The sequence below is a fragment of the Strix uralensis genome, chromosome 12, assembly GCF_047716275.1.
Source record: "Strix uralensis isolate ZFMK-TIS-50842 chromosome 12, bStrUra1, whole genome shotgun sequence".
Classification (NCBI taxonomy): domain Eukaryota; kingdom Metazoa; phylum Chordata; class Aves; order Strigiformes; family Strigidae; genus Strix; species Strix uralensis.
The window spans coordinates 2,537,823-2,551,585 of NC_133983.1; the positions used below are offsets into that span (position 1 = coordinate 2,537,823).

At 52.7% G+C, this 13,763-nt stretch overlaps 1 protein-coding gene and 1 non-coding gene across 2 annotated transcripts; both read right to left on the bottom strand.

Annotated features, from left to right (window-relative positions):
• Window positions 1-166: 166 nt before the first annotated feature.
• Window positions 167-238, bottom strand: TRNAH-GUG (transfer RNA histidin (anticodon GUG)). The gene has a single exon. It is a non-coding gene; the product is annotated as a tRNA-His (tRNA).
• Window positions 239-10,974: 10,736 nt separating this feature from the next.
• On the bottom strand, window positions 10,975-13,286 carry LOC141948715 (C-signal-like). Its single transcript, XM_074881510.1, has 6 exons — window positions 13,140-13,286; window positions 12,711-12,762; window positions 12,296-12,483; window positions 11,823-11,981; window positions 11,360-11,479; window positions 10,975-11,088 (listed from the first exon to the last, which is right to left on the bottom strand). The coding sequence occupies exons 1-6, from the start codon at window positions 13,284-13,286 to the stop codon at window positions 10,975-10,977; spliced, it is 780 nt and encodes a 259-aa protein (XP_074737611.1).
• Window positions 13,287-13,763: the final 477 nt, after the last annotated feature.

A 13,763-nucleotide genomic window follows, 5' to 3' on the forward strand; every position in this document is an offset into this window, starting at 1 on the left:
AGGTTGGGAAATCATTGTAGGACTGAGCCCAGTCGCTCTTAGGAGCAGAGAGCACATCAGAGCTTGTGACTCCCTCCTCGGGCATGGCATCTTTGCAAACCACCCTCCTTGCAGATGCCTTCCTTCCATCTGCAACCCAGCCTCCTCATCCAGTTGGCAAAAGTGTTGCTGTGACTCGGATTCGAACCGAGGTTGCTGCGGCCACAACGCAGAGTACTGACCACTATACGATCACAGCAGACATCCTGCCACACGCCGGGACCACGGGGAGGAGAGTGCCTGCACCGTCACCTCCCGTGGCACAGGGCACCCAGCATGGCCCGGCAAAAAAAAGCCCACTATTTTATTAAGGTGTCTATAAACGGACTTGGATGCTGCTGCTTGGAGCCTCAGCAATCTGGAACGGGGTCCTAAATTGTGCAAAGCACTGACAATGCTGGGCTGGCACTTGGGGACCGAGGTGGCTGCAAAGGACAGCTCTGTCGAGGGGCTATCGTGCCATGGTGGCATGATGCAGTGAAGGCATCATGCTATAATGCAGCGAATTTAGAGTTATAATAGTTTCAGCTAAGTCTAAGTTATACAAGTGTGCATAATTAAGTAATTATAGCGTCGTAAGTGCCTGATACAACAGGTTTGTGGCAATTCAGCTTAAAATACAACAAATGGCATGAGGATCTCCATGGGGAGCTGAGTGATGCTGTGGGAAGGCCCTGGGCAGGGAGGTCCAGGTAACCTGGGATGTCCCCAGGGCCCCTCAATCTAACATCCAGCATTCCCAGCCCTGCCACCTCCCTGTCTGGCCATGGTCCCTGCAGAGAAATCCTTCATTGACAGCATCGCTCAGGCACAGGGAAGCCCAGGGCAGGTGGTGTGGTTGGGCTGAGCCTCTTGACTGGGCTCAGCCTTGCAGGGCTCCTCAGTGTAGGGTCTTTGTCCTTCAAGCTTGTGTGTCCAGAGCTTGCACTGACACTGGAGTCTGCCTTTCAGCCCCTGGTTTTCACCCAAAGCCACCACTCCAACTGCTTCTGTGATGCTTAATCCTCCCCCATCCCATTTTTGCCCTCTGGTAGCTCAGTTGATGGAGTGTGTTGGTCAGTGCTTTCCTCCTCTAGGCTTTTTCTTCCCGCCTGGTTTGGAGAGGAAACTTCACTTTCTGTCATTTTAACCTCTTTTTGACTGGGTCTGTGTCACAGAGACATGAGCGGGTGATACAAGACGGCCTGGGGTTAAAATTGGCCAAGAGAGATGGATCCAATGCGTCTGATCCCCTCTTCCTCCACTCCCCATCTGGGCTTTCTCCTCCCTTGGGCATGCCAAAATGGCCTCACCCTGGTGAGGATGAGGAGGGCCAGGAGTTTGCTCTCCCAGAGCCATCCTGCCTCTGCCTTTCTTTCCCCTGCTGATGTTTGCAGGCTTCCAAAACACCCCAGGAACGTCAAAATGTGCCCTGCGTTGGGACCACCCTGTGTACATCCCACTCTGCTGAGGTAGAGGGCACGGTTGAGGGTTCTGTTGATGAAAGAGTCCTCTCTATGTTCCCCCTAATTTTATGCCTTTGAAAGGGTGCTTTGGTGACTCTGGAGTTGCTTTTGCTGTTTCTGGCCCCAGCACAAGTTGGGCTCAGTGCTGGTGGAGAGGAAAGGACTCAGTGAGGGCGAGAGCTCCCTGCTCCATGTCCCTGGCAGCCTGCTGTTCCTGGGTACCATCCCACCACCTTCCTCCTCCCCATCCCTCCATGCACCACAGGATATGCAGTGGGTGAGCCCTTGTTCCCCCAAGCCCTGCATGAACCCATCAGGTCCCTCAGCCCACTCCATCAGTCCCATGCTGAGTCCCAGAGCCCCTGTGGGAATCTCTGCTAAGCCTGGAGCCCCCAGAGCCATATGTGTCCCACAGACATGTACATGGCATTGACAGCCCGTCCTAGTTCTGCATGCTGGCTCAGGAGAGGGAGTGCAGCCACCCAGAAGAGAGGTGGAGGCAGGATTTAATAGAAATACAGAAGAGACAGAGATGGGGGGGCCTCCCATTCCTGGGAGGGTTCAGGACCATGTTTACAGACTTCTCCATCATCTTCACATGTCCTCTGTTCTGCCAGAAGATACCTTTCCCTTGGAACCCAGAGAGTCGTCTGCTGTCCAATGCCATGGTGTTAAGGAGAAACAGTTTGGCTTTATCGCACAGGGATGAGGGTGCAGAAATGGTACAGGCTTAGTTCAGGGTGGATATTATGGGATCTGCTTCCTCTGGCATCTCCATACTTTCTATGACAGGACACAGGACCTCGCGTCTGAGGCAAAGACAAGATCCCATGTGCAGACAGTCAGCCTGGGGATGGGTTGGGCAACGGATGAGATTTTGGACCAAACAGGCATTGATCCACAGGGCAAGGCATCTCGGTATCTAGTTAGAAAACACCAGAGGAATCCTTGTGGTTTTGGCCACCCACAACTTTCTGGTCCCACCTAGAAATCCTACTGAAGTGCCCAGCAGCTGGCCCTTGGATGCCAACCTCCCACAAAGGGTGCCAGTAAGAGACCCCCTTCCTGTGAGTGGTCCTGGTTGTGGGGGGCAGGGAACGGGGAGATACCATCCATAGCTGGAGAGATTCACCAGAATAACTGATTCTCTTCGTAATTCCTCTGCTGATTCAGCTCTACTCCTGCTCCACTCTTCCTGATGCATGTGGTAAGTCTCCAAGAGTTGCAGGGCATAGCTCGCTCGCACAGAAAGCTGACTGCAACATCAAGGGAAAAGTCTCTTTCACCTTCTGGCTGAGACTCTCCTGCCTTCCCCCTGCCTTCAACTTGGAGGCAGCTTGGGGCTGCTTGGCATCAGGGTCTAAGCCAGGTCATGGGAAAGTGGAGGATGGCGTACCCAGTCCCAGAGCTCAGAGTTAGAGTCCTTCATGCCTCGGACAGCTGCTGCTCCTAAAGTTTCCCGGGCTGAGGCTGATGGACATGTTCACTCTGGGTAGCTCCTGCAGACTCTCCAGCTTCCTCTTCACAGTGGCTCTGTGCAGGAAGGGAGCAGTCCTCTCCCCTTTCCCAACTGGTGGCAGCAGTGAGCATGACCAAACGTCTGTTGATGTTTCATGAGACCACCTAGCCTGCATTGAATGATTTTCAGGAGGCTTCTCACCTCCTTCAGGTGCTTCAAACATTCAGCATTGGAAATGCCAGTAGCTACAGGGTCTGTGCAGCCCTCCAGCATGGTCTGCTCCACACTCAGGGACCCCTGTGAGATTAATTGCCCTGGGCAGGGGCCTGCAGCAGAGGAACCAGGAGAATCACCCACAGCCCTGCGGGTTGGGGAGGACATCAGTTCCCCACTGGCCCCACGCTCTCATGCTGACATCACTCATAATGAGGTAAATGGGGATTGAACGGCCGTTTGTCAGAGCAGGAACTGTGAGATGAAATCCTCCAGCAGGTCAGAGCACATCACTGAACCAGGAAGATGGCTTGGTTGGAGGAGTTGGAGGCTCTGAGGGCATCAAGGACCCTCAGTGACTCTGTCCAGCATCCTCTGGGACCTCCACATCCCATTTCAGCCTCTGCCGGAGCTGATCCAGACCCTGACCTGCAGACTGGTTTCCTGGTTCTGAAAATGGGAAGTGCGGTTTGAGGTCTGACACTGAGAGTTTGCTTGTGCTTGCCGTCCTTTTCCACCACCAAAAAGCTCTCCTGAATCCGTGGCAGAAAGCTGAAAATACCCAAGAGGCTGAGCTGATACGGGTATGGGATGAGGCTGTTCTCCACCTCGTGCTCACGAGTAGCTCAGTGCCAGCCTCTGCAGCAGACAGCAGTTCTGCCAGAGAATTAGGTATATTTGGCTACTTGGTTTTGTGCCAACAGTGAAGGAAGAAAACTTTGAGTTGTAGCACTCACATGAGCTGTAACACCCACATGTGGTCCCGTCTTGAGGGAACAAAGAAAACAACAGTGTCTTTTGCAATAACCAAAGCCTGGAGGAAGCATGACCCTCTTTCCTGTGAACTGCACTGTGGTGGCCACACACTAAAGGCTGTGTTTTGGGGGCAGTACAGGAGAAGCAGGAAGTGTCTGAGGGAGAAAAGCAATGCTGGCAATTAGGCCTCTCTGTCACTCTTCCTGTGGCAGACAACCCCCCGTGACTACCAGATTTGGAGTTAGATCAGCGTCTTCCAGTTGACTGAAACTGAGGTAGAAAACACTGAACACAGACACTGCTCTGTCTTGCTGGGGGAGGATATTCTGAATTTCATTTTTCCTTGAAAAGCAGCATCATTTACGCTGAAATGAGAGAAGGTTCATAGACATCAAAAAGGAAGCAGAAAAATTTCCTCAGCTCCTGGAGTAATTCTTCTCACAAACATCAGTCACCATGACAATTCTGAGCAATCCTTCAGAGACAATACCGACACTGCGTACAACGGGAACAACTCATTAGGGAAGGGATCTTACCCCTGTACTCGGCACTGGTGAGGCCACACCCCGATTACCGTGTTCAGTTTTGGGCCCCTCACTCCAAAAAGGCCATTGAATGACTCGAGCGTGTCCAGAGAAGGGCAACAGAGCTGGTGCAGGGTCTGGAGCACAGGTCTGATGGGGAGCGGCTGAGGGAACTGGGGGGGTTTAGTCTGGAGAAGAGGAGGCTGAGGGGAGACCTCATGGCCCTCTACAACTCCCTGAAAGGAGGGTGCAGAGAGGGGGGATGAGTCTCTTTAACCAAGTAACAAGGGATAGGACAAGAGGTAATGGCCTCAAGCTGCACCAGGGAAGGTTTAGACTAGATGTCAGGAAGTATTTCTTTACAGAACGGGTTATTAGGCAGTGGAATGGATTGCCCAGGGAGGTGGTGGAGTCCCCATCCCTGGAGGTGTTTAAGAGTAGGGTCGATACAGCGCTGAGAGATATGGTGTAGATGGGAACTGGCAGTGTTAGGTTAATGGTTGGACTAGATGATCTTCAAGGTCCTTTCCAACCTAGTTGATTCTGTGATTCTGTGATTCAAGCAGTCCAAGAGCACAGGGTCATCCTCATCCATTTCTCCATGAGGCTCACCTGCCAGGTGACCTTCTTTCTTTGCCTTTCCACCCCTTTCCTTTCTTTGGGCCAGAGCGTGTGGACGGAGACTGAGATCACCTTTCTTGAGAAAGGCGACGTTCAGTAGGAGAATCTCTGGAGCTATATGAGCAGAATAATCTTCAAAAAGCATCTTTGGGGCTATTGAAGAAGAATGACAGGTAAATCAGCTCCTGCATCTCATAAAATGATCCAATTCCCTTGACGCCATCATCTCAAAGAGGTCTCACTCTCGAGGAGGTCTTTGGCACAGCTTAGTAGCCTTTTAAAAGTCATCTTCAGGCAATTTTTCTCCCCACATTCAAGTGCACAGGATCTATAAGAGAGACTGCTCAACCCTTGGTAGATCAAGGCAGAGCCTCCTAAAATGAAGGAGCAGCTTGCAGTATATACCAGGTACAGAGCCCTGGGGGAAAGTGTGTTACCATGAGGTCTGCTTCCATGGGTGACTTGAGCTTTGCTGTGTACAGTGAGGCACAAGAGATGCAGCCTTCCCTTCCAGGGCACCATGTTTTGTCCTTGTCTTCAACCACCTACTGCTGAGGACTAAAGGAACACCCGCACACAACACCTGTGCTCACACACACAGAGCTCTCTCACAAGTCAGATTAACAATGCGGTCATGGAGAGACTTGAGGTCTCTCAAGGCTGTTGCTTTCCATAGCAGAATATGAAACATCCTTGAGAGCTCTGATAGGAAACCGAGTGACACAGTCAAGACCTCCATAGATCAGAAACACATGAGAGGTCCCATCAGCCTGCTCCAGGGCTTCCCAATCCTAACTCTGAGTAAGTTTACTCCCTCACTGAAGACCATATCTCATCTCCTCTTCCTGTTCATGGACATGAAGAACAGACTACTCTCTATGCAACTGGCCAAGGTTGGCTTGAACTCTAACCCTGCCCTGCAGCTCACTTGCAGACCCTCTCAAGCTCATGTCAGGGCATCTGTAATGCAAAACCACCATTCCCATGGCTATTAAGGACACTACTGAGCAGCCCCAGGCTCAGGTCAGAGCTCTGAGGAACTCCACTCAAGCACAGGAGGGGAAATCACTCCTCCTGTCCCCCAGAGACTTGGGAAGCAGGCATTTAGGGACACTTGGGGCCCTCAAGTCTCACCAAAGGCATGGCTATGTCACAAACATAGGACTGTATGAATCTGGTACCCACTCAGGGACACTTTTCCTGTATAATTCTTGTGCATGAAATTCTGGGATCTTTTCATTTCGAAATTGCACCCAGAAGAGAGGAATCAGGGGAAACCTTATGGAAAATGTTGCCTCAGTTCCTCAGCCAATGGGAAGCCAACATACTGTGACAACCCGAAGATGCCACCAGGACCCATGTGAAAATCAGGACTTTCTCTGTCTGATACCACCAGATGTCTTCTCCCTGGGGTCTGAAACAGAGACAGAGATATGTGAGAGCATTCTAGGGACATTTTTACCTTGTTTATAAAGTCTTTCTTTTGTTCAGAGAAGACACGGCCACATGAACGTCCTAGAACAAAGTTTTCTTTGGTTAATATGAGTCCCTCAGCTTTTCAGGTAGAAACTGCACAGCTCAGAGGTGACAAGGAGCAATGACACTGCCACGTGTTGCGCCATGCAAACTGCAGCCTCTCAGGTTCACAGTAGGAACACGGGGAACTGCGGCCGCTGCGCCTGCTGCCCCAACATCCCAAACATGGTCCAAGAAGTTGATTCAAAGCCAGTAAGACCACCATGACTGTTAGCAGGCAGGAGAACTAAACCTTGGCTTTCTATGAGGGGTGAAGTAGGATAGGACATGCAATGGGCATGTCCCTGTGCCTTGGACTCTTTCCCTAAGCACTGTCTACTTTTGAACTCATCAAAGCCTCTCCATTATCATTTCTAGGGCAGAGAGTGGGATGCTGGGCTAGGTATAGCCTTGATCTCACTCAAGGTGACTCTTCCTGGAGTTTCCTATGTCAGCTGAACCACTGTGTAGCAGAGCAGGACACCACAGAGTTGGCATTGCTGTAGACCATGATTGCCCCAGTGACCAGGAGAGTCCTGACAGGCCACCAGAAATCAGTGCAGTCATCCTTTGACATGTGTCCAGAAGGATGAGATGTAGCACAGGGAAGGGATCAATTTACACTGAGAAGGGCTTCCAGCAGCTTTCCAGTGCCATCCACAGTGAGAAGAAAGTCATCAAAAAATCTCATAGTGACTTTCATGTTTCGTATGGAAAGAATAAAACAAAGCCCATGTCATGTCTTTTAGACTTGGCCCAAAAGAATAATTAATGGTCTCATATACACAACATTGCACCATTATAAAAGGTAGTTGGGTCCACATGGAGAGGTCCTCACACCTCAGAAGGACAACTGTTACATCAGCCAGAGAACAGAAAAAAAAGAACAAAATCACCTCTGTAGCAGGACAGCTTATGTTCCAAGAAGGTGTCAACAGCTTCAGGTAGGACATTGCTCCAGAGCAGTCTGTTGAATTCCATGCCAACAGGTCCTAAGAGTGCCTGGGGGATGAACTCTGTGTGGAAGAGTAGGGGAGGTGGGTGCAGATCCCATGATGAAGTCCATGGTGCTCAGCCACAAGCGTGCCCACACCTAGTGCACTCCAGTTAAGTCTCTGCCAGACTCATGGAGAAGAAACAGAGGAGCAAAATGCAAGGACTGCACAGTGGCATACTTCTGTCTCCCTGCCCCTCATACCTATGCACTCACCTGGTGTTTCAATCACAGGGAATATGGGGTCATCTGAAAGAGAAGAACGCCTCCAAACACAGATCCAAACTCTTCCTGCCCCCAGCATCATTCATGTCGCACTGTGGCTGCACTGACCAGAAGTCATGGCAAATCCTTCCATCCACAAGTCCTTCTATAAACTCTTGTCCCCATCTTTGGTTCTGGCATGACTACAAGTGACTTGTACCCACTTTGCTCTAGGAGGAGCCTGTAAGAGTCAGCAGGAGCTCTGGCCTTTGCCCTTACAAGTAGATGGGCAGCACCATAAAGGCAGAGCATGAGCTTTATCTCAGTTTCATCAGGAAAAGCAGCTCCAGTAAACTACAGTCTGAAAGCAGTTGTCCTAACACGGCATAATTCCGAATAGTATGGAGCCAAGCGTGAAAGTGATTAAAGAAGAGATCCTCTAGCTGAAGGTATATCATCAAAAAAGGACACCCAATGGGTCTTTATAAGAAATTGCTCCTCGGTGGCCTATTCAGCTTGAACAAGCTGAGGTTGTTCTCAGGACACCTTTAGACATTCGGTCATGCCTTAACAGTGTCAGCATATGCCTCAAGGGTGGTGCAAGGGCAGGCAAAGGTTTTAATCCACCTTCTTACCAGGAACATCTTCTTCAGTGCAGCTGAGGTTGCATTCATCTGCAACCATCTTGGACATACAAAACATGAGTTTCCAAACAGTCGAAACCTTACTGTTCACAGTGCACATGTAGTCTAAGAACATAGAATGTCCCGATTCCTAACAGTTGGACACCCTGAGAGCAACGGAGGTAAAAAGAAGGAACAATTGTAAGTATCCAGTGACTCGTCAGAGCATGGGGATGCTGCCTTGTGCACTGCCCACCCTGAGCCTACAAAGGCCAAGATGAGGAAGCTTTGTAGAGAAAGCACATACTCCAGGTCTTTTTTGCTCTTTCTCCTCTGCTCTGCTCAAGAAAAGTATTGGGAAAAGTGACAGCAGAGCTGACATCCCTCCCCTAGATATAGGGACAAACCCTTAAAGAGGTACCAGGGTATGGTCTTCCCATTCTGGCAGTGGAGATGAGAGGAGACCCAGAAAGTGCTTAACACTTTCTTCTACTTCATCTGGACTTTCATTTTTATCACCGGTGCCAGAGAAGCTGATCTGTGCCATGTTTGTTGACAGCAGTGTCCTGCTGGGCAACTTTCTGCTTTCAGAGCAGGGAAGTGATGGCACTCGATGGCACAGCATTGTCTGGACAAAGCAAGCTCTTGGGATTTCATGAGGGGAGGAAGAGGCTGCAAGACCTGCCCTGTACTGTGCCAAGTGCATTCAGACACGCTATCCCAAGCCATAAGGATCTCTGGAAAGAAAGTGAAAAATGTGTCATTTTTCAAGTCAGCAAGCTCACAACCCTTCAGCATACTCTTACCCAAGGAGATGAGTGAGATTAAATGTATTGTCACCTCAATTAAAAACATGTAAGGCGCTCCACATGAGAGGAGATGTGGAATCGATGTTCACACCAGTGAGAGGATGGTGTGATGTCCTCAGAGGGCTCGGAGGGTCAGGGGACACCCATATATCTCCCCTGCAGGGACCACTCTCAGCCCTCTCTGTGCTCATCTCCAGTCTGGGTAATCTCCAGGTGGGTAATTCCCCTTTGCAAGGCAAGCAGCAACCCTTAATGCCAGGGGCTTCGACCTGGGAAGTGGGCAGCAAGGCAGGGGTGGAGGAAGGGCCTCAGGAAGAGGACTCAGGAGTCCTGGTTGCCAAACTGATCCCTGAGCCAGGAAGGGGTGATCAGACAGGGCTCTTGCTGCACCCATCAGCTCTGTTCAGTCCTCCTGCAAAAGCCCCGGTGTTTCCACAGCTACTTTCATAGCTAATATTGTCTACAACATTCAGAAAATAACTTCTGCGAGCCTCACCACCAGGGGTGAGTTTCTTGAGCGTTGGAAACACATTTGGAGATAGATTTTCCATCTTTGTCCCCCTCCTCCCTGTGTTTACTCCTGTAGTAGGAGAGTGAGAAGGAAACGTCTTCTCCATGATCTCTACCTCCTTCTTTGATTTCACCAAAGGGGCTCCAGCTCCATCCTGACATGGAATGTGACCCCAGATCATGTCACCGAGGGGCTACAAGACCTCCCTGACCCCTCCTTAACCCCCTCAAATGCTGCCAAGTTTTGCCCTATAAGAGGGAGAGGAGGTGTGGTGGGTGTTGTGGAGTGTTATCCCCACCTCACTGCCCATTCCTCAAGGGAAATGGGGGGGCACTGAGAGTCCTGGGGGTGGTCCCCAGGCAGGGGCTCACCCTGTGCACTCCAGGTCAGCTCATTGGTCCCAACTGGAGAGGCTGTGCCAACGTTGCTGGCATGTGCACACAGAGGTGTTCCAGTTCCTGGGATACGGACAAGGCTCGGAGATGGACGCAGCATCTTCAGTCCTGGGATACTGCGGGGGCTCAGTGACCCCTTTACACGGTTTCCCTTTGTGTGAGAGAGCAGCGAGAGTGCGTGGAGCTCTCCCTGGGGATGGCTGATGAGCCAACTGGGAGCTTATGGGTGAGGATTAAGGGGAAGACTGGGATGGGTGTCACTGTAATGGGTGTCTGCTGTAGGCTGCCGGATCAGGAGGAACAAGTGCATGAGGCCTTCTACAGACAGCTAGAAGTAGCCTCATGTTTTCAGGTCCTGGTCTTCATGGGGTATTTTAACCACCCTGATATCTGCTGGAGGAACAATGCAGCAGGGCAAAAGCAACCCAGGAGGTTCCCAAAGGGCACTGGTGATAAATTCCTGGCATACTTGATAGAAGAGCCAACGAGGAGCAGTGCTCTGCTGGCCCTTGTACTCACAAAGAAAGAAGGGTTCACTGGGAGGGGTGACTGATGCAGCAGAAGGTTGTGGTGCCATTCAGAGGGAGAGCTGTGGGATGAGCCCCTCTGTGCTCAGGGAAAAAGCCCTACCAGGATGATGACCAGGCCCCCGGACAGAGGAGATCAGACATTCAGATCATCTTAGTGCAAGTGTATTGAGAAATAACTCTGAGAAGTTGTCTCAAAGCACTAGTGGATACTCTCACAATAATAGTTAAAAGGAGTTCAAGCAGAAGGCTCAGACAGGGATACTTACTGTTTACAGACACAAATTTATTAAGACACAGGCACAATTTGGTACAGCAGCAAAGGGACCTGCTGACATCTCACCAGGGCACAACTTTCCCCTCCCAGTCCAGGAATGTCCCAGTCTCCTTCTCAGAGAGGGAGGAGACCACCTTCAGCATCCCTCCCACGCTCTCCTCCACTGTCACAGGGGGCTGCGGGGCAGAAGGAGAAACACAGCCATGTGTCAAAGGCCTGGCTAAGGATCATTGCGCAGGGCTTGGGGCTCCCTGGAGTGAGAAGAGGCCAGCACAGGGCAAGAAGAGTTCCCCATCTCTCATCTCCTTCCTTCATGTGCCTCCAGCTCAGAGTAACTGCCAAAGACATCCCCCAGAGCCCAGCACGTCTGGGACTGTTCAACCCACAGCAAGCTCTGCATTCCCAAATAAAAAGGTTCTTCCAAACCTTGGCCCAAAGCTCTCCTACCTTTTGTGATCCTGCGCCCCCCAAGTCGGTTTGCACCCAGCCAGGGTGGAGAGCAACACAGAGGATGCCGTGCTGCCGGTAGCCCAGGGACTGGCACTTGGTCAGCATGTTCAGAGCAGCCTGTGAGGAGACAGGGCAGGGACAGCGGTGGGAGGGGAAGGGTGGCTGCAGGGGGACATGTGCAGACCCCACAGCTGGGGCAGAGCAGGGCAGGTGGAGGCAGCTCCCTGAGGCACAAGGTGCTGCTGCACTATCCTCATGCGGTTGCCCAGCCCAGCCAAGGGCCTGTCCCAGCACGTCCCTCTGAGGCACACCTCAGGCATGGGAATGTGCCCTGAGAGGGACCCACAGGAGCTCAGTCACAGCGCAGAGAGGTAAAGGGACTGAGGGGAGGTTGGAAGGCATTTGAGATCATGTGGAGAGGAACATGTCTGTGCTCACACCCAGTGCAGTGTGGCAGTACCTTGCTGCAGCGGTACGAGACAACGTGTATCTGATCCCACAAATAGACTTCCTCAATGGAGCCCCCAGAGCTGGACATGTTGATGATGGCTGCCTTGCTGCAGCTCAGTGCTGAGCTCAGGCTCCCCTGAGCAGCCTTCTTCAGCAAGGGCAGGAACGCCTGCGAGGAGAAGAGAGGACATAGGGCCGTGCACAGAGATGGCACAGGGGAGAGGACCAGCTCGTTGTTGGCATCAGCACTGAACCATCCACCATCCCCTTCCCAATGACCCAGCCCACCAGGCTCCAGCTCCTGAGCTCCAGCCCGTGCCTGTAAGAACTTCTTCAGCAAGAGTCCATCAGCACAGGAGTGGAGCCAGGACTCTGTCCCAGTGGCCCTTTGTGCCCCCCGGGACAGCCCAGCTCAGGGAGGCAGGGCCACAGGGAGGGATGCTCCCTGGAGCTGCACTGCAGTGCTGGGGGTGAGGGTCTCACCTGGCCCAGCAGCAGGGGCCCAACCGTGTTGGTGGTGTAAACCTGGGTCATGTCCTCCAGTGTCTCGTTATCAAGCGAGTTCGGCTTTACAATTCCAGCATTATTGATGAGGAGGTTTAGTCCTGAGCCCCCCAGGTGCTCCCCAACTCTGGCTGCAGCTGCCTTGATGCTGGCGGGGTCGGACACTTCTGCAGAGCCAACACAGGGTAGGTCAGCATCCCCATGATGGCTTGGGGTCCCCCGTCCCCCCCCCAGACACATGCCCTCGTGGCTAGAGGTGGGCAGGAGGGATGGCAGTGCCCGGTGTGCCAAGAGGCACCCACCCATCACCACGGCTCCATTCCCAGGGTGTGCGCAGCGCCTGGGCACTCGCCAGAAGAACCAGGGCGAGGGACCCCCACCTCGGGGCACCTACCGAGCAGGATGATGACCAGGTTGGGGTGCTTGGAGGCCAAATTCTGTAACTCCTGCAAGAGAGGGGACCATGTGGGCATAGAGAGGCTGGGCCACGTGTGCAGAGGCTCAGCCTTTCCCAGGCAAAGCTCGTGTTGCTCTGACTCCGTCCCTGGTCCCTGCACCACCTCACACCCAGCACCCTGCTCCGGCTGCCTCGCTCCCGATGGATGGGGCTCCGTGCCTCCCGCACACACCATGTGCTACTGTCCCCTCCACACATCCCACGTATGGCTGGTCCCACAGCCGTCCCAGCCCGGCTGCCCTGTGCCATGGGTGTCCGGCTGCAGCTCGAGCCCTTTGCAAACCCCCGCCCTGCTCCAACCTGCTGCCCTGGCACCGAGCGCTCCCGTCCCCCAGCACAACCCACTGCGTCCCAGCCCAGCCTCACCTGCGCTCGCTGTCCCTTGGGGTCCCGACAACCCGCAAAAACCCACTTGGGTGGATTTGGCATCCCCAGGAAATGCCGGACAAACCCCAGGCCGATTCCCCGGTTGGCCCCTGTCACCAGAACGGAGTGGATGCGAAGCTCTCCCATGTTGCTTCTCCTCTCTGCTCCAGCTGGCTCTGTTCACTCAAATCCCTAATGCTTCCTCATAGCATGTTCCACGGCCACCCCACCCACTCAGGGCTTGCATAAATGCTTGGCTGGCAGCCAACCCTCCTCAACAAAGAGCAAAAAATCACTTGGCTTTTTCAGGCAAACTCAGATGACCTTAGGAAACCTGGCCCCATCATCCAGGAGCTACTGGCCCGTCTGGCCAGGAGAGGCTGTTGTGGGTGAGGAGGGAGGGAGCAGCATGTGAGATGGCTATGGGATACTCCACAGCTTGGGTGGGCTTCACAGCTTCACAAGATGGGCTTTCCACATCATACACACATAACACTGGAAACAGGCTGATCTCATTCGTCTTCCCTGGGTTCCCCGAGCCACGTCATGCCTCAGATGTCCATGACCAGACATTCTCTGCCTTGCTCTTGCCTCTTCCAAGCCAGTGCCCATTCACTGATTGGC